General features: G+C 35.1%; 1 protein-coding gene across 2 annotated transcripts in view; it reads right to left on the reverse strand.

Moving 5' to 3' along the window:
- Positions 1–20,980, reverse strand: part of LOC123871455 (protein scarlet-like) — a 43,325-nt gene extending 22,345 nt beyond the window's left edge. Inside the window, exons 1-3 of one of the 2 annotated variants that reach the window (XM_045915296.1) lie at positions 20,849–20,980; positions 4,504–4,733; positions 722–770 (exon numbers count right to left, since the gene is read on the reverse strand). In XM_045915296.1, the coding sequence (XP_045771252.1) occupies positions 722–770; positions 4,504–4,711 (257 nt within the window). In that variant the 5' untranslated portion in view covers positions 4,712–4,733; positions 20,849–20,980. Of the gene's footprint in view, positions 1–721; positions 771–4,503; positions 4,734–11,297; positions 11,335–20,848 lie in introns of those variants that run through there. The other variant, XM_045915304.1, reaches the window with a different exon arrangement.
- Between the last annotated feature and the right edge of the window lie 362 nt (positions 20,981–21,342).

Raw genomic sequence — 21,342 nt, forward strand, 5'->3', positions numbered from 1 at the left:
GAATAAGCAGAGACGCGTTGCTTTTTCAGGGTTCCGTACCTAAAGGGTAAAAACGGAACCCTATTAATGTCACTGTGCTGTCTGTCTGTCTGTCGGTCCGTCTGTCTGTCCGCGTATCACAGGTCTCTAGCTCGTAGACTAAATGAGTTACAAAGCTGAAATTTTGGTATTTGGTGTAGAACGTTGACCCAAAACCATTATTAATTAACAATTCAATTAAATTATTTTTCCTGCCTAATTTTAGGTATTAGCTCGGATTCGGTGCCAATATGAATGGACCCTAAGACAAAATGTTAAGCTACAAGCAGCAGTAACCTAATCTAATCGATAATGATAAACCTTTTTTGGGAATCCATTATCTAAATGCTATCGAGTTTTTGTTTCGTTTGCCGTGGAGACTAGGGCCATGGAGTCTTAGTGCAAAAAAAATATACGAGATATTTTACCGCGATTAATAGCCTCATCTGGTGACAGAAGGGCTGGCTTATTTATGCGCCACGAATCAGCCTGGCTGTCTAGCGTGGAAATGCAGCCAGTATTTTGGCACCATTCCACGCCGGCATGATTGGTATAATATAGATAAGGCTAGCTTTAAATTTTATTGTAATATTTTCAAATAAAAAATTATCTACTTAAATAATAATTACATAAATATATCGTTAAGGTATACCCGAAAGCCTACAAAACTATTTGACCCTGTGCAACAAAATTATAATCTTACCTTGAACCCATGAGGGCGACCAAGTTGCCGGACGACACGACGCCACTCACTGGAAATAAACAAAATTATTAGCATCTTATTATGTGCCTACTTACTAAGATAATAATCAAGAGATTATCTCATAATTAAATTAAACAAATCTTTTTTTAGCTATATATTTTAACAGTTTTCGCGATAGGTCGATAATCGGGTAATGAGGGGAGTTGTGGAGAAAGGCGTCCCCAACTCGATTGCCATGACCACCTGTCGCGAACTTGGTATAGTTATACTTAACAAGTTTGACAGTACATTAAACTAATCTTAATCTGTTTATCTAAATCAAAAACACATAATAATATTTAAAAAAAACAGCCTATACAAAAATCCGAACAAAAAATATAGGTAGGTATTTGAGACCTTCACAACAAGCTCTTTTATTTGATATGTCACATACATAGTACTACATACTATTCCATAAGGTTTTCATTTTTTCATTCGGAATACAGAACCCTGGAAAATGTTTCAGAAAATGTTATACCTACTCTTTAGTCTCCACCTTCTACATGTCCGAAATAAGTTTATGCTCGTATATACTGGTATTTGGATTAACATAACTTATGTAAATAAAGGTACGTAAACAGGTTAAACTTTGGTATTCTCTTAGAAACAACTTAATATGCAGTAGGTGCCTAGTTAAAAAAAAATTCAAAGGCTGTAAAGATTTGCTCGCAGTTTGAGAAGTTTTTATATACTTTTTGATTTAAGTAGGTGTTTGTGCTTAAGTTGTTGGATTTCTTAAAAGTAGCCTATGTCACTCTTTCGCAGTGATGGATGGGGTAGTGATTTCGTGACTCTAACAATCTCCTAAGTAAATAATCCGGCTTGGTCACAACCATTTTTTAATATACTTAACCAATTTATGCCCTCGACTACGTACGTACGCGTGGACTACACAAATTTCAACCCCCTATTTTACATCCTTAGGGGTTGAAATTTCAAAAACCTTTTCTTAGTAGATGTCTACGTCATAATCGCTATCTTCACGCCCAGCCAGTAGTTTGAGCTGTGCTTTGATAGATCAGTCAGTCAGTCAGTAAATCAGTCTGTCAGTCAGTAAGTCAGTCAGCTTGTCAGTCAGCTTATCCTTTTATATATTATGATAACCAACCTTCAATCTCTACTCGTATGTTTAAAATAACATATAGCCCAAGTAACACGAAACTGCTTTAAAAGATATCACATCGGTACTTTAAGCATTTATGAAGACTTATTAGAGTCCACCGTTACTGTAAAAGCCTACTATTACGCTTTCTCCTGTACATTGACTTTACTAAGTACCACGAAGACACCGCTGTAATGTTGCGAGCGTTACTATCAGGTGCGCAGGTCATGTTATTCAGCTTTTAGCAAGTTTCAGTACTGTCAGCTACAATAAAGTATTTTTATGGACTCAAACTAAGCTACTTTCTGAATAAAAGGTCACAAGTGTATCTTTCAAATGTTTGCATTTTAACTGAACATATGTGAATTATTATAAAGCTATCAGTTACTCCGTGAATTCAATTAACGCTTCAAGCTGCATATAGTTGAACTTTCACAGTTTTAATCAGCTGCTATACGCACTCTCATAACTGCACTTATCTGGCCCACATGATTCCTTTGGGTGGACGTATATGGTGTTAAATTACAGCAAGCAGGTATAAAGCTATTCACTTGTAACCCTTTGTCCTTACTTGGGCTGAATAATTGTACTCCCGTAGGCATTTAATCAGCTCATGGAGTTATTTAAGATCCTGAAAAGTTCTTTTTCAGCGCCTCACCGTACTTGTATATCATTTATATTATCAGCGTTATAAAAACCGGCCAAGTGCGAGTCAGACTCGCGCACCAAGGGTTCCATACTCGGGTATATTTTTCTACATTTTGCACAGTAAATCAAAAACTATTATGCTTAAAAATAAATAAAAATTTGTTTCAGAATGTACAGATAAACCCCTTTTATATGATACCCCACTTGGTATAGTTATCTTACTTTGTAAATTTAAAATATCTACTAGATAAGTAATTGTTTGTTTTAGAACACATTTTATTTGTGCTATAAGACCTTCGTACCTGCCAAATTTCATGGTTCTAGTTCAATAGAAAGCACCCTATAGGGTTTCTTGACTGACACGACAGATGGACAGACAGACAGATGGACAGACAGACAACAAAGTGATCCTATAAGGGTTCGTTTTTCCTTTTGAGGTACGGAACCCTAGTAAATAATAGGGTTGTTGTAAAAAAATGTAGAAAAAAGAATAAGAATTAGTGAAATACGATTGGCCAATCTTTAAGAGTTCTAAAAACGAGTTTTGGCCTATACTTTGCAACGTTTTTAAGAATCCTTTTTGCAGACTTTTGTCACTGGCATTTATTTCGGAATAGGCAAACTGAAAAGGAAAATTGAAACGGAAAAATTGCTTAAAAATGGTATTTATTTATCTAAAATTAAAGCTTGATTAGCCATCAGAGTCTTCATGGTTTTCGAGCTGATCACTTGTGCCAGCTGCTCTGCTGCTTGTTGCTCTTGCTGAGAGCAGAATACATTTGCACTTGAAGTGCAAATGTCGAATAAGTCCCCTTGGGAATTACCCTGAGAAATAAAGTTATAATAAGTATTATAAACTAAAGATAAAAGAACGAAAGAAAGAAATAAATAAATTAATAAGTACTGACTTATTCGCTCATGAAAAACTTTCACCACGGACCCCTAATAGCTAACTCTTGACAGATTATACAGCTGTTCATTGGGTATAAAGTATTTGCGTAATGTTACCAACTATTCAGCTGTACATCTATCTATGGCTGACTTATTAGACACAAGAACTACTCGTATCAGCCTTTTGCTGATTAATATATCCCTAGCACCTTATTATAGCCCTTAAAGCATTTATTTGGCATTATTACGGTTCACATTGCTTGCCCACCATTTTCTATGTTCTAAATTACAATATTTATTATTTATTTACTATTTATTCTTAATTTGTCTATGAAAATATCTATTGGATTTGAAAAAGATTTTTAATTAGTTATACGTAAAAAGCTTATCGTCTAATTCAAAAAAATTGCTGGCATTTTTATATTATTACAATCCATTTTATAATAAGATTTCCAAGAAAACAGTTATATTACGAGGGCGCGTGAAAATTTTGGTCTAAAAGTATATGATATTTGACAATAAACTTGCTTTCCCCATCAAATTTCAGGCACTAGTAACAAATAAGATCAAGTTTTACTTACCGAAAATGAATTAACTTTTTGCACTTCAGTTAAGTACACAACACATGTCACATTGTATGATGGTGATGATATTTGTGCACAAATATAACACTGCTGCAGAATATTATCGAGATAGTGTTATGTTATAGAATATATGGAGTAATATTTATTCACAATTTTGCCGCTCGTGTTCTTTTAACTGCATAAAAGCGTAAAAAGGGTGCTTATTTGTTGTTTGAGCTGCACAATAGGTGACACACACTCTCTTTATCAGCCAATGTTCAGCTCTTGGGGCGAATGTTACCTTTATTAATGCTTATTAAATGCTATTATAACTCAGTTAATCAGCTAATTGCTGTTTAATTTGTGCCCAAATCAGAGTTATATCTTCTGAGGATGCTATTATTCAGATATTATTCAGCTTTAATATAGCATGTTTTGGAGCTAAAGTTTCCAACGTGGACAGTGATTCAGTTGATATGCAGCACTTTTGTGTTACTTGGGAGGTAGATAAGTACTTTTACTTAACACCAAACACTTACCGCCATGTAAAACCTTCACTTCTTCATAGGTCGGGGACCTCCATATACTGGTCTGGTACTTCTTCTTCCTGTAAACGGATAGGTCCTTCCAGGCCAGCGTCAGGTTCTCCGGCGTGTCCCCCAACCCTGCCATCTCATCGTCCTCCCAGTTCACCACGGTACCCGTTAGGATGTTGCGGGTGGGTACTTTTAGATCCGACGCCTTCATTGTAGGGTTACGTCATTTGGTACTGTGGACAAAAAAAAACAACATCAATATTCTCTCTATTCATCATCATCATCATCATCTTAACCCATCGCCGGCCTTATATTGAACACGGGCCTCAGAGTTATTAACCGACTTCCAAAAAAGGAGGAGGTTCTCAATTCGTCGGGATCTTTTTTTTTTTTTTTTAATGTATGTTCCCCGATTACTCAAAGACCCCTGGACCGATTTGGAAAATTTTTTTTTTGTTTGAAAGGGTATACTGTGCAGGTGGTCCCATATAAATTTGGTGAAGATCTGATGAATATCTTCGGAGATGGAGAACAGAACTGCTCAATGGATAAGAGCAAATTGCTCGCGATCACTGTAATAGCTTAGTAAACAGTAGGGTTTTAACTGGGTATAGCATATTATAGTACAGTGGGGCCACTAAAAATTGTGAAATAAAAAAATTTCAAAAGAAAAATAAAACCGACTTCAAAAACCAAAAACACTAAAAAGTAGAAAATAATTTTTGTTTAGCTACACATGTAATGTACCTAGGTATGAAGTCGGGCGAGCTTCACTCTTGGATTTCTAATTTTGTTTTAATATGCTCGCTCGACTTCATACCTAGGTACATTACATGTGTAGCTAAACAAAAATTATTTTCTACTTTTTAGTGTTTTTGGTTTTTGAAGTCGGTTTTATTTTTCTTTTGAAATTTTTTTATTTATTTACAAAGATTTTAAGGTATTTATCATATTTATTAACCCCCGACCCAAAAAGAGGGGTGTTATAAGCTTGACGTGTGTATCTGTGTATCTGTCTGTGGTATAGTAGCTCCCAAACTAATGAACCGATTTTAATTTAGTTTTTTTTTGTTTGAAAGGTGGCTATGATCGAGAGTGTTATTAGCTATAATCCAAGAAAATCGTTTTGGCCGTTTGAAAGTTATCAGCTCTTTTCTAGTTACTGTAACCTTCACTTGTCGAGGGTGTTATAAATTTTTAATTTACTTACACTTGTAAGTATACTTAACGTTGTAATTTAAAAAAAAAAACAAACTTATCTGCGTTTTAACAAACAACAACATTGCTAAGTAACTTATCGACCGGACAGCTTACAGGTATGATTACTTATATTATTTTGTCCATCAGAGTCAGACCATATTATGTTATCTTCAGATTAAATCGTTTAAGTGTTCCTTTCACTGATCGCTCTCAAAATAATATTCTGTGTAGGTAAGTAGGTACTTATTTAGGTCACCTAGGTACGTTATTTACATTAAAACCACATTCACTGAAATAGAAATCATTTAATTTTGCTTATTGGGTAAGTACACCACAATTACCCTTTTACATAATTTACTAGCAATAAAAAGAGGGGTGTTATAAGTTTGACGTGTGTATCTGTGTATCGTGTGGCGTCGTAGCTCCTAAACTAATGAACCGATTATAATTGAGTTTTTTTTGTTTGAAAATATACTTGTTCATAATATACTTGTTCATAATTATATGTACTTTAATGTATTCAAAATTCAAATATGCACCCAAAATAATGTCACAGCTGCTATTGTTAGTTATTGCCAGAGAGGTGCCACATACTAGAGGCAGTGATGTTCTCAAAAACAGCCTAAGCCTGACTGGTGACATAAGGACTATTTTTTATAATCAAGTTTTTGGTTGCTTAGGTTATAAAACTTTATTAAATTAGCTACTTATCAAGAGTATTTTATAGGTCTATGTTTATCTATTAAAATATGTCTAATTTTTTATGACTAATTCTAAGCTTTGAAAAAGAAAACATTGTCGTTTTGGCAACAGAATTTTAGGAAATTATTTTGAGAGCGTTTAGCGAGGCAAAAACTGATACTTTGACAGTATTTATACAGAGACAGGCTTTGGCTTCAAATTTAGAGTAGGTAAAGAATTTTCAAAATTCATTCTTAGAAATTACCTACTTACCTAGATGCAAAACCTCGACTTTCTAGACCTAGACTAGTTTGAACTGTACCTGCCTAGTTAATTTCAGTCGTTTGATTCTTCGTTTTATACAAACATACAGGTAAACGAGATTAGGTTGCTACTTATTTTTATGCCAATTCAAATTCAATGAAACTTTACGTGTTGGTTAGATTTCCGTCAAAATCTGTAAATACATAATTTCAAAGTTACACGGACTCTAAGATTAACAACTCTTCAAAAAACTTTATAAATTATAGTAGATATAGCTCGTACCTATATTACGTCCGTGGTACTATAATATGTACTTAATTATATTATTCTAATCGTAGTACCTACTCGGTAAAACAAACAGCCATGAATATGTAATCGTAAGAATAATTGATAAATATTTCTTACTCATCGTACTCATCTTGCGTTGATCCCTGTGCATTTGCATCTAACAGTTAATTATTATTATTACGTAGGAGGTAAATAAACCTGTTCAAGTCTTCAACGTAATAATTGATGATGTACACTGTTATAGCTTAGGTATATTTTGACCTCGTAAGATATATTAAAACTCAACGAATGAATAATTGGAATCACGAATACAGAAAGAAAGCCAGCGCGTGCCCAACTTTCGTAATTTTTAACCCCCGACCCAAAAACAGGGGTGTTATAAGTTTGACGTGTGTACCTATCTGTGTATCTGTCTGTGGCATCGTAGCTCGTAAACTAATGAACCGATTTTAATTTTGTTTTTTTTTTTGAAAGGCGGCTTGATCGAGAGTGTCCTTAGCTATAATCCAAGAAAATCGGTTCAGCCATTTGAAAGTTATCAGCTCTTTTCTAGTTACTGTAACATTCACTTGTCGGTGGTGTTATAATTTTTCAATTTACACTTGTATAAAAGTTGATTTCTGAGCGTATTGCCCCCAAGACAGAGATGAATGATCAGCGACTAATGGAGTTATGGGACCATTAGGGTACACCCTAAATATATATATTTAGGGTCTACTTATTACTTGTCTAACAATTCCGGTAACTAAACTTCCGGATAATTGCCAGATAAATAATAAGTAGCTACACCCAGAATAATTTACCTTATCGGATAGAGCTAGTTTATCTATTAGATGTTGATGACTCTCTACTTATTGCTCTCTAGAGTCAAAAAGGACTCTACAATAAAATACGATTTCCTTTTAAACTGACAATAAATGTGTCCATCGACACCATTAAGGTCCATTTTGGGCACCGCATCTAAGGTTGGAAAATAGAGTATTGTGCTCTATTTCACGTAGGAGTTATAAGTTAGACCTTATAACCTGCTAGATGATGTCCGCGACTATGTCCAGTGGATTTAGGTTTTCAAAAATCTCGTAGCAATTTTTTGATTTTCCAGGATAAAAAGTAGCGGCCCGTTTCCAGAAAGCTAGCTATCTCTCCTACCTACTGGTCAAAATAGGTTTTAAGCGGATAGGCAGTGAAATAGACTACTTTTTAGCCCTGAAAATCAAAAAATACCTACGGGAATTTGATAGCCTAAATCCACCAGAAGTCACGGACATGATCTAGTAGGTACATAAGAATAAAAATGTTTTTCTCTATTATTCTCTTGTATTGGATTGAAATAATTTATGAATCGTTTATGGTGAGAAATCCAATTGGTCATAAAATGATATTATAAACGTAACATATAACAAGTGTAAATTAAAAATTTTCAACACCCCCGACAAATCATTTTCAAATAAATAATTATGTATATCTAGGCAACGTCCAGCTTGACATTTGTCAATTGACACTTGAATATTATGAACCTAAGGGTTATCTAACCTTCTTTCCTACAAGAAAACTAGAAAATAGCTGATAACTTTTAAACGACTGAACCAATTTTTTTGGATTATAGCTAAGAACACTCTCGATCAAGCCACCTTTCAAACAAAAAAACTAAATTAAAATCGGTTCATTCGTTTAGGCGCTACGATGCCACAGACAGATACACAGATACACAGATACACACGTCAAACTTATAACACCCCTCTTTTTGGGTCGGGGGTTAAAAATAAAACGTAACGTAAAATAACCAAAGGATTAGAAATAATTTAGGCTGAATGAGACATTGAGCACAAAATAAAATAAGGATTACATGGTCTCTAAAACGAGAAATATTACTTTTTATGGAGCATTAGGATTAACGTGAATAAGGTAATTTATTTGAGATTGCTAAGTATTATAGCGGAACAGGTTTGTACTATCACACTTTAATATTATAAAGGTGAAAATTTGTATGTGTGTGTATGTGTGTGTGTGTGTGTTTGTTACTCCTTCACGCAAAAACTACTGGACGGATTTGGCTGAAATTTGGAATGGAGATAGATAATATCCAGGATTAGCACATAGGCTACTTTTTATCCCGGAAAATCAAAGAGCTCCCACGGGATTTCAAAAACTTGAATCCACGCGGACGAAGTCGCGGGCATCATCTAGTTATAGATATATTGTGTAGCACTGTACTGTCCATTAGAGAAGCTTGAGAAGTAGGTATATTTTATACTCTATAGGGAAGGTATCTATTATAAAGTATTCTGTGCCAACCTATATTAGAAACTAGCTGACGCCCGCGACTTCGTCCGCGTGGATTTAGATTTTTCAAAATCCCGTGGGAACTCTTTGGTTTTCCGGGATAAAACGTAGCCTATGTGCTAATCCAGGATATTATCTATCTTCATTCCGAATTTCAGCCAAATCCATCCAGTAGTTTTTGCGTGAAGGAGTAACAAACACACACATACAAACTTTCGCCTTTATAATATTATTATAGTGTGATAGTATGTAATATACATAGTGCCTATCTACTATTAATTAGTATTCTTTGTCTGTACCTGTAGATAGTATGTAATAAAGTAATAGGTATACCTACCGAAGGATAACAATCTGTGAGAAAAGTCGTAAAGGAAGTGGGCCGGTCTTCGCGCACCAATCATTAGCATTTTTGCCAACCGGAAAGGCAAAAAGCTTATTGGCCTGACTCACAGAATAGGTAGATATTCTATCTACCTATTCTGATAGGTAGAGATATTCATTCTAATCGTGGTATTGTAATGTATTTACCTTGCCTAATAAACTAGTGGAAAAATAATTATCTAATATCTATGAATAAGTAAAATTTAAAAATTAGGAAAAATTACAAAAAAAAACCTAAGTAAAATAATAAGTGCTAGTCTTGCTACCAAAGCTTGGCTATCAATTTCAATTTTGGGAAAAAAGAAAATTGTTTTATAATCATACACAACATTTCACGAGAAAGGTATATATAGGTTAGCATTATTATTACACATTCATATTTATTTAACTTACTAATATTATAAAGAGGTAAAGTTCGTAAGTTTGTAAGTTTGTTTGTTGGAAGTATCTACTTAATCACTAGAACTAGAAAGCTACATCAATCATAAGTAACATAGGTTATATTTTATTTTTAAAAAATAGAGATCCCTATGGAAATTTTAATAAGCTACCCGTGCGAAGCCGAACGGGTTGCAAGTAGATAATAATGATTATAGTGTTCAGCCATCTATATCAGCCATGAATTTTTTATTTTATTTATATTTTACTGTAGAGGCACATAAAACAGGTTGTAACTAAAACATATAAAAGCAAGAGATTAGGATCTAAGTAACACCCCCTAATAGGTGTATACAACATTACCTAATCCATACTAATATTATAAATGCGAAAGTGTGTCTGTCTGTCTGCTACGTTTTCACGGCCCAACCGCTGAACTGATTTTGATGAAATTTGGTACAGACATGGGCTAGTTCCTCGTCTAGTTCTCCTCTATCCTCCCTATCCTCTAGTTAAATATATATGCATTATAAGAATAGTCCCCAATTAACGTCATTTGTCCCCAAGTAATGTGAAATCAAAACGCTACAACAATATTATGACTGGAGGTCCTAGTTACCGAAGCCCTAACATCGACGCGACGTGTGAATAAAAAGGATGTTACCGGATACAAGTAAGTATTTCCAATCAAAGGCTAAGCCGTGTCGTTTACCTCGTATTGTATTACTTTGCGTGTGCAGGGTTTAAGGACCAGACAATATTATGACAAAACAAAACTGTTGCCTATATTGCGGTTTTGTTTTTGTACTTTAACAAGGGTCTTTTTTTTATTTGTACCAGAAAGTTTTAACAATAAAGAGAAAACGAACGAAAAAGTGGACCGGGAAGCACTTATACAATATCTCTACAAGTGTAAATTAAGAATTTATAACACCCCCGACAAGTGAAGGTTACGGTAACTAGAAAAGAGCTGATAACTTTCAAACGGCTGAACCGAATTTCTTGGACTATAGCTAAGAACACGCTCGATCAAGCCACCTTTCAAACAAAAAAAGCTAAATTAAAATCGGTTCATTAGTTTAGGAGCTACGATGCGACAGACAGATACAAATGTCAAACTTATAACACCTCCCTTTTTGGGTCGGGGGTTAGTAAGAGATCTCTACCAGTGACCCTTGGCAGTGCGAGAGGTTGTTAAGGGAGTAAGTAAAATGGTACGACAATTTCGGTCTTATCGGCTACCGGCATCGTTGTTTTAAAGACCATTTGCTTGAATAGTCTGACTCCTCTCACAAATGGTGCTATAAAAATATTGTTCATACCTTTATGGTTCGCGGTACCAATCAATCATTTATTAATTGAGATTCTTGTAATTTGTAAACAAGCATTTCAAGCATTTTAATCACCTTGAGTTTATTTCATAACATTTAATAACACTTCTTCACACGGCACCGTACCGTTTTGAAGTCGTTAGTTAGGGCTTTGACAAGGTAGTCAGGCCATTATGACTTGTATGGTGATCGGAATAAGGGTCGGCATTGTTTAACAGTTATATTTACAAGATGTAATGTGATACTACTTCGTAGCCTTGTCTCACCAGCGCGCGGCACCGCAGTGCGTAGGTAATGCCTTGAGTTTTCTAATAGACTTTTCTAATAAGATCCTTAGACATGCCACTTCCTAGGTAGATACCCTACAACACAATATTAAAGCGATTTCGCTTCATAATAAAGAACCTAAAATTTTCAAATTTTTCTATTACACAAAGGGAATTACCCAGTCGACAAAGGGGCTTTCGCCAAGGTACATCCATAAGTGAAAGAAATTATAGGCATTAGGACTGACATCATAGATAAAAAAACAAGCACTGGTATTTTGTGCATAGAACTCGGAGGAACTTTCGTAAAGCATAGTGTAAGGTTATTTTTAAAAAGTTGATTTGAGTTGTCAAAAATAATATAAAATTATTAATTTATCTGATGAAGGTAGTTTGGTAAAATCGATATTTGGCTCATTCGATGTCATACAATCTGTTACTAGGAGGCCAACAAGATTGAACTTGCATAAATACGGGTGTTTTGAAGGTTTTAGTTCAGTCTCCTTCTGAGATTCGGAGCGATATCTCATATTTTCGGTATTTGGATTGTGAACTGAATAATTAGATGTTGTGATAGCAATCACGCTCTAATTAAATTATTTATTTTGGCATTAGTTTGTTTAGATTAAAACTCTCGGATAACCTTGCACATTAAACTTGTGTTTTATTGTGTTGGTTTTGGAGAGGACATTCCAATAATTCGATAAAAATATTTAAATAATACCTGCTTTTCTGAGTGACGCCAATAATTCAGAAGCGGGATGTGTCTCACGTTGTCTTAATTTCGCTTTGGTATCTTTTTGTAAACAACCCACATTTGATTAAAATTTTTATTGAGTTTGATGATTTGGTGATTAAAATTTTTAGATTTTTTTTAATAATTTAGTCTTTTGTGAATTGGAAAGTAATTTGCAATGAGTGGTTCAGATTTTGTGTACATCGAATGAGAAGTTAGTCGTTTGGTTTTATTGTTGACTTGATATTAAAACTGAGAGTTCGGCAGTTCAAGGATAGGTTTTAATGATTTGACGGAGGGCAGGATAGCCCATGATTTGGATTTGACTTAGGGCAAGGAAGCCCGCGACTGACATGACAAGATTATTTAGAAACACGAGGGCGTGTTAAATTCAGGACGGCCGAACTGTAAGGTTATTTTTAAAAAGTTGATTTGAGTTGTCAAAAATAATATAAAATTATTAATTTATCTGATGAAGGTAGTTTGGTAAAATCGATATTTGGCTCATTCGATGTCATACAATCTGTTACTAGGAGGCCAACAAGATTGAACTTGCATAAATACGGGTGTTTTGAAGGTTTTAGTTCAGTCTCCTTCTGAGATTCGGAGCGATATCTCATATTTTCGGTATTTGGATTGTGAACTGAATAATTAGATTATTGGCGTCACTCAGAAAAGCAGATATTATTTAAATATTTTTATCGAATTATTGGAATGTCCTCTCCAAAACCAACACAAAAAAACACAAGTTTAATGTGCAAGGTTATCCGAGAGTTTTAATCTAAACAAACTAATGCCAAGATAAATAATTTAATTAGAGCGTGATTGCTATCACAACATCTAATTATCCAGTTCACAACCCAAATACCGAAAATATGCGATATCGCTCCGAATCTCAGAAGGAGACTGAACTAAAACCTTCAAAACACCCGTATTTATGCAAGTTCAATCTTGTTGGCCTCCTAGTAACAGAGTGTATGACATCGAATGAGCCAAATATCGATTTTACCAAACTACCTTCATCAGCTAAATTAATAATTTTATATTATTTTTGACAACTCAAATCAACTTTTTAAAAATAACCTTACAAGATGTTGTGATAGCAATCACGCTCTAATTAAATTATTTATTTTGGCATTAGTTTGTTTAGATTAAAACTCTCGGATAACCTTGCACATTAAACTTGTGTTTTATTGTGTTGGTTTTGGAGAGGACATTCCAATAATTCGATAAAAATATTTAAATAATACCTGCTTTTCTGAGTGACGCCAATAATAGAGTACCGACCTATGTAAATACTCCCTTCTGCGGTGTTCCCATTAGATTACACATGGGGTTATTCAAGGGGCGGACCAATAAATTCCTGAAAGGCCGGCAACGCATTGGCAGTTCCTCTGGTAGGTGAAAATGTTCATGGGCGGTAGTAATCACTTAACATCAGGTAACCCACCTGCTCGTTTGGGGGCTATTTTTATTTAAAAAATGTAAGAAAATATTACCTAGTAAGATTTTTCTATTCAATGACTTTAATCACAAAATGGAAATGAGCATAATAATAGATAAGTAGCTATAAGTAGGTTTATAAATCATAGCTACTTTGTTGATAAAACTGAGAACCTTGATATTTAACGGCCTACATTAACTACATTCTACTCACATTTGAGAAGGGCTTTTAAACAAATATAAAGGAACCTATATTCTTGCGTAATTACTAAGCTGTAATATATCTATCCTAAAGTACCTACTTTACGACCGAGTAAATCAGTTATGAAATTAAATGAAATGATTTCTTTATTTTGCGAAATGTGAGTAACAATGATGGTATATTGACAGGAACTTGGTCCGTCACATTTTGCCATTTATGTTAGGCCGATGGGCCGTGAAAAGGTAGCAGACAGATAGACCGACAGACACGCTTTCGCATTTATAATATTAGTATAGAGATTATTGTCAACTTCTGAGATATTTCTTTGCCTAACCTATCCCATAGATGGAAAATCAATGGGCTCCTTCCGTAGCAATAGTAATAATTATATTATACTAGCTGATGCCCGCAACTTCGTTTGCGTGGATGTAGGTTTTTAAAATTCCTGTGGGAACTCTCTGATTTTCCGGGATAAAAAGTAGCCTATGTGCTAATCCAGGGTATAATCTATCTCCATTCTAAATTTCAGCCCAATCCGTCCAGTAGTTTTTGCGTGAAGGAGTAACAAACATACACACACACACATACAAACTTTCTCCTTTATAATATTAGTGTGAAAAGTTACATATAATTCTATAGGTACACTCACTAGCCAATTATGTTATTGTTGGAATAGATATATCTACGATATCCATACAATATTATACTGATAGTCAAGTAGGTAGGTGGTAGTTTACAACTACCGCCCACTATATTGACAGGTAGGTATACCTATTCTTTCCAAGATTATTATTACTAATGATTTTACATAGCAATATTATTACTAGCGACCACATGTTACGATAAACAATTGTAACAAAATAACATTTAAAAATCACAGTTATAATACTTCAGTGTTTATTAAGAGTGTTAACTAAAACCTAACAGTGGACATTATCTTGTTGTGAAAACAAATTCAGGTTAACTAGTAAATTTTTTGGTCAAGCGCATCGAGCTATGTACCTAACATAGTACCTACATTGTGATACGAGGGCGGTAAGTTGATTATTACAAACGAGCTGATGTCTGTAAGCCCGAGCCGCAGGCAAAGGTTTACCATCGTCACGAATTTGTAATGGTAATAACATTAACGCCTATGTATCGGTAAGTATTGATAAACGTCGTACGTTTATCAATACCGATTAAAAACTGCAAAAAATCGCACTTGTAAATTAAACTTACAAGTCATGTTTATAGTAAACAACAAGTGTGGGCACAGAATATAATAATATGTACTTTTAATAAATAGTACTATGTACTATGTGGGGGCTCAGTTATATTATAAAAAAATATTTGGGCAAACCACGTGTTCTGGCGTTAAAAGCGAGATTTTTCGGTTATCGAATAGATGTTCTATTTTATCTAAAAAATGTTTTAAAACTGGTTTTCTAATTAATTTATTGCTTTATAAAACGTGGTAGGATAATAATTCACGGTCAATTTATGCACTAATTCATTGATAGAGCTCAATTAGCATGTAATTAACCGTGTTTTGTTTATTTGTAGCATTTGTCAATCAGAAGTTAGATAAGAAGAAGATCAAGAATATCCTTATGAAGGATTAAACTGAAAACAACTAATTTGTCGACTAGTCAGATATTAGTTTGGGATATAAATTAAAGTGCGTAGTTACAAACCCCACGCCATTTTGAAATTTGAATTAAGTTTTTACTTTTTAGCTTCTACTTTATACTTATGAGTGGTTCAAGTATTTCATAATAAAGTAGAAAATAAAATGGAATCAACTGCGCAAAATCGCAAAAATGATCATTTGGTTTTTTTAGAACACCTATTTTCTCACATCTGTATTGAAAAAACTCGCCTACGGCTCGGGCTTACAGACGTCAGGTCGTTTGTAATAACTTAGGTACTTAAGGCCCTCGTATCACAATGTACTATTACCAAACACGCTGTATAATCACGCCTGATATGAGCTGATATGCAACTGTCCCATTAAATAATTGCGCTAACGCACATGTTAGGTAGGTACCTACATATCTATGGGTACCTACGTTAGCTTGAGTAGTTACGAGTAGATAGATAGAGGTACATAGTCTGAGTGAGTTGTAATTTTATACGGACGGCTCAATGTAATTTACACTCACTACATACTTTCGCAGATTAACGTAACTCGGTGTCATGTTTGTTATAGTGAAAACTTACGTTAACGCTTCTGAGGTGCATTAGGGTCTTAGTTCGATTTTATAGCATATCTAGGTATTATGTTGCCAAAAATAAATTATCTCTTAGTAATTACTAGCTTATGCCCGCGACTTCGTCCGCGTTGATTTAGGTTTTTCGAAACCCCTTGGGAACTCTTTGATTTTCCGGGATAAAAGTAGCCTATGTGCTAATCCAGGGTATTATCTATCGTCATTCCCAGCCAAATCCGTCTCGTAGTTTTTGCGTGAAGGAGTAACAAACATACACACACACACAAACTTTCGCCTTTATAATATTAGTGTGATTATCGAATTGTATAGCATATCTAGGTATTATGTTGCCAAAAATAAATTATCTCTTAGTAATTATTAAATAGAGTGTTTCCGAAATTCGTCAAATCCACATAAGATGCTAGTTTTAAGTTTGTTAACCATTTTAAATTATTGATTTAACTAAAAAAGTACGTCATATTACGTAAATGTTATGTCGTCACATCTGTGAATTTCATGCAAGCTCTCTTACTAAGCGAGCGTTTTGATGTTTGATAAAAAGTCGCTGATTTGACTAGTAGGTTGTCATCAATTGTTACAATAGGTAACAATTTCCATGCGTAAACGTACCCATTTTTAGCAGATACCCTGACTTCGTCAGCGTGGATTTGTCTTTATAAACCCCATGAGATTTTTTGATTTTCTACATCACTTTTACTACATCTACACAATAAATTACGTCGATCCGTTGCTCCGTTGCGAAGTGATTGAAGGACAAACCGACAAACAAACACGATTTCGCATAATTAGTGTATTTTATAGTAGGTAGTGATGTGGGCGACCGAGTTTCGCTCGGCATCTTTCGATTTTTTTGTCAGTATCTAAATCTAAACGAATTTTCCCTAAACCTTGAAAGAAAAACATTTAGTAACTTCTAGAGGATGCCCGCGACTTCGTCCGCATGGATTTAGATTTTTGTAGATCCCGTGGAAACTGTTTGATTTTCCGGGATAAAAAGTAGCCTATGTCCGTCCCCGGGATATAAGCTAACCCTGTACTAAATTTTGTCAGAATCGGTTTCACTGTTGAAAAAGTAGCAGACAGACAGACAGATAGACACACTTTCGCATTTATAATATTAGTATGGATTTAAGTAAATACAAAATTTCGTCAAAATAGATAGGAGCTGTTCCGAGACTAGGCAAAAATCTGTCGACCGCACTTTACCTTTGCTCATACTCAAGTTTCAGTTAAAACAAGACAGATAATATACCAGCAATATAGCGCTGTCTCGTTTTAACAATGTCTTAAGACTGAGCAAAGTCAAAGTGCGCTCTATAGATCTCAGCCTAAAGATACTCGAGAAGTTCTTATTATTATTGTGTATCTATAATGTGGGAAGTTAAAAATATCCACGCTTCGTGTTTCTTAAATCCCACATTCCGATTAAATACATTAGGTAGGTATAGGTATACATAATTGATCTCTAATTAACATAATTAGCTTATTTACATGTGTCACTCGTCTATTACCCGTAATATATTGTTTAGTCTGCAATATCATCACATAATATTATCTTATATCTACCATCAAGAGTATATACAGGGTGTTGAACGCTAGCAAAAACATAGCGTTATTATTTATTATACTACCTAAACACAATCCAATGCCAATAAACTTAATAAATAAATTACCTTATTTCGTAGTTTTAGTGATTTACTGTTTTTTCAAACCCGCAATGTAGGTATAGCGTGCAAAATCCTACCTACGGCGCGACATTGACTTTGAGGGGCCTACTTACGCAACGTTCGTTGCCCTTTAGCATTAGTCAGATGTTTTATTTGCAAAATATTGTGAACTTTTAAAAATACAATTTTTTAATTTTTCTTTCGCATTTTTTTTGTGGTATCTAATCAGTAATCATCAGTACTATCAACTGTCTTCGTTATTGCTAGCGTTCTGGTTACACCCTGTATAGTTTCGTTGCGCATTCGGAAGCCGGGGAGTAAACCGAGAAGACAGCCTCCCTGGCGCAGTGGTAAGCGCTGTTGTGGTCTTATTAGTGGGAGGTCCCGGGTTCGATTCCCGGCAGGGGTTTGGAATTTTATAATTTTGGTCTGGTCTAGTGGGTGGTTCCAGCTGTAGCTAATTACCACCCTACCTGCAAAACCAAGCCGCTAAGCGTTCCAGTGAAGAGGCATGCAGCCTCTTTTAAGACCGGCAGCTACGAAGAAAGCAACACACTTTGCAGCTGTCACTTAGAGAACACAATTTGAATTCGGAACGATTCAAAATATCTTGCTGGCCTGGACGAACCCCGGGCAGAGCATTCAACCAATTCACTTCAGATCATCAAGACCGAAACACCTCGGTCTAGCATCAAGCTCCGGCCCTCGTTTTTCTACCACAGTTTTAATTGTAACCAAGGCCCATATTGTAAATACAGCCCAAGTAATACAAGTGATAATATGTAGCGGTATTTTTATTTATCAGTTATCTATCATACGCTGCATGGCTGCTACACCAGTACGATGCCGTGTAGAAACTAAAGGAGTACTGGTTTAATGAAAACTGCCATACCCCTTCCAAGTAAGTCCGCTTCCATCTTAGACCGCATCATCACTTACCATCAGGTAAGATTGCAGTCAAGGGCTAACTTGTATCTGAATAAAATAAAATAAAACAAAAAAACAAAGTCAAGTGCGAGTCGGACTCGCACACGAAGGGTTCCGTACCATGGTACAAGATTGTGTCATCATAATTATTATCTACCCATAGACGTCCATTGCTGGGCATAGGTCTCTTGTAGGGACTTCCACACACCACGGTCTTGCACCGCCTGAAGTCGTGAAAACTAACAGACAAACACATTTTCGTATTTATAATAGGTATATGTATTTATTGAGTATGGATTGATGTACAGTAAAGCATATTAAGTCTCTTCAAATTTTACTCAACGTTATTCCTAAGCTTGTTATCTCCAAAAATCATAAGGCTTCAGCTTCGGCGTGTGAGCCTAGGCTCAACTCACACCGCCGCGGAATGGAAGCGAATTTCTAAAATATTACATAGCATATTGACTTCTATCTCCACAGTATAAAGCATCAATTTCTACTGAGAAAGAAAATTCCCGCGAAGACGCGGGAATTCCCGCGCATTCCGGCGAATTTTACATTTGGGCGAGTTTGTGTTTTACGTGGTGGAGATAGAAGCCAATATTGCTTTATAATATTTAAGAAATTCCGCGGCGGTGTAAGTTGAGCCTAAGATTACAAGACTTTTATCATCATAACCAGTCAGGCAGCCTACTTACCTTGTATTTTTCGGAAGTAAGTACCATGAAAATAAAGCAAATGAGTCCAAATTCAATTATCCGGTCATCAGCGAGTCCTAATGTCCATTTGTCACCACGCCGTTAGAGACGCTCAATAATACCATAATAATCTAATAATTGTCATCCAAACCACACGTGTCTATATACCTTAATAGGGTAATTACTTAGGGGTAGGGTAGTGTAAATTAAAAATTTATAACACCCCCGACAAGTGAAGGTTACAGTAACTAGAAAAGAGCTGATAACTTTCAAACGGCTGAACCGATTTTCTTGAATTATAGCTAAGAACACTCTCGATCAAGCCACCTTTCAAACAAAAAAAACTAAATTAAAATCGGTTCATTAGTTTAGGAGCTACGATGCCACAGACAGATACACAGATACACACGTCAAACTTATAACACCCCTCTTTTTGGGTCGGGGGTTAAAAAGTAGCCGAAAAATGAGTTACCAATTCGACGGCTATGTTCGACGGAAAAACTTTTAAAAAGTTGCTTTTATCCGCGCTAAATTCGAACCAAGCTACCAAGTTACACAGGCTCATTAAATTTGTGTGAAAGCCTTTGAGTTCAACTTTGAAACTGAGTGCCTAGTGCCGGTTATTATCACTAACATCTGATGATAATCGTCAAACTTTGAAATAGTAGTTAGGTACTCTAGTAGAGTATGTAGTACAATGTGGAACTTGGAGTCCACCGCTTTATTATGCCAAGAAACCCCCTACCACTACGTGATTAACAGGGCTCTCTCCGTCACTCGCTTCATACAATCGTAGTTCCAATTTCATTTGAATATGAAGCAACCAAAGTCCATGAAATTTTGCAGACATACTCTAGAAACTAATATCTGTGTCTGTGGTGTTTTAGATTTTTCTAAAAATATGTAGTTTTAAAATTACAGGGGCTCAAAGATTTGTATGTAATTTTTTAAGACCGCGTAACTTTGAAACCGAATATTTTAACAGAAATCTGGAAAACCACAGACATAGATATTAGTTTCTAGAATATGTCTGCAAAATTTCATGGACTTTGGTTGCTTAATATGCAAATGAAATTGGAACTACGTTTGTATGAAGCGAATGACGGAGAGACCCCTCTTAATGGGACGGGGCGTGACTCTCAGCAATGAAGAATACCAATACGACGCAGAGATAGAGTTAAAATCTAATTTAACTTTACCTGCACGTGTACCTACTCGTATAACATTTCATTATAAGGTTAAAGGTAGGTAGGTAGTACCGCTTACTTAGTCGATAGGTACCTACTAAGTTACAATTTCCCAATTTTCAATGAAATGTCAATCATGGATAAGTACTTACCTACTTAATAATCGATTTAGTAATGTATTTTAAATAAACCTGTGCACTCACCTTAGAAAAAACCGGTAAAGATGTTGCACAACACTTTAAAGCCCCACTGTAAAGCCGATAAAAACAACCAAAACGTCGCTTTTTATGACTTAAAAAAATCCACCACTAAAATAAATCACTGTTTTATTCACGAATAAATTTTAATAGAGTTTTTCTTTTTTTTTTAATTTAAGTTCGTTCACGTTACAGGTTATATTTCGATTCAATACAGCATGGCCGCTACCGCCGTGATCGAGTTTCCACATACAACTGACTAAGCCCATCATTTTGAGAAAATTATGCGGTTACTTAATAGTTAATTAAGATAATATTAATTTCTCTATCATTTTACTAATCATTGCGCTCTGTGAAAGCATAAAAAATCTGGTCGTGCATTTGGAGGTTGACCTAATAATATTAAAACCTTTTATTCGTACGAGTCTTGTCTATGCTAAGTTATGTTCCACATACGAAAAGCTTGAATGCTTACAGATAACATTAGACTTGACGCAATA

Source organism: Maniola jurtina, chromosome 2, assembly GCF_905333055.1.
Source record: "Maniola jurtina chromosome 2, ilManJurt1.1, whole genome shotgun sequence".
Classification (NCBI taxonomy): Eukaryota; Metazoa; Arthropoda; class Insecta; order Lepidoptera; family Nymphalidae; genus Maniola; species Maniola jurtina.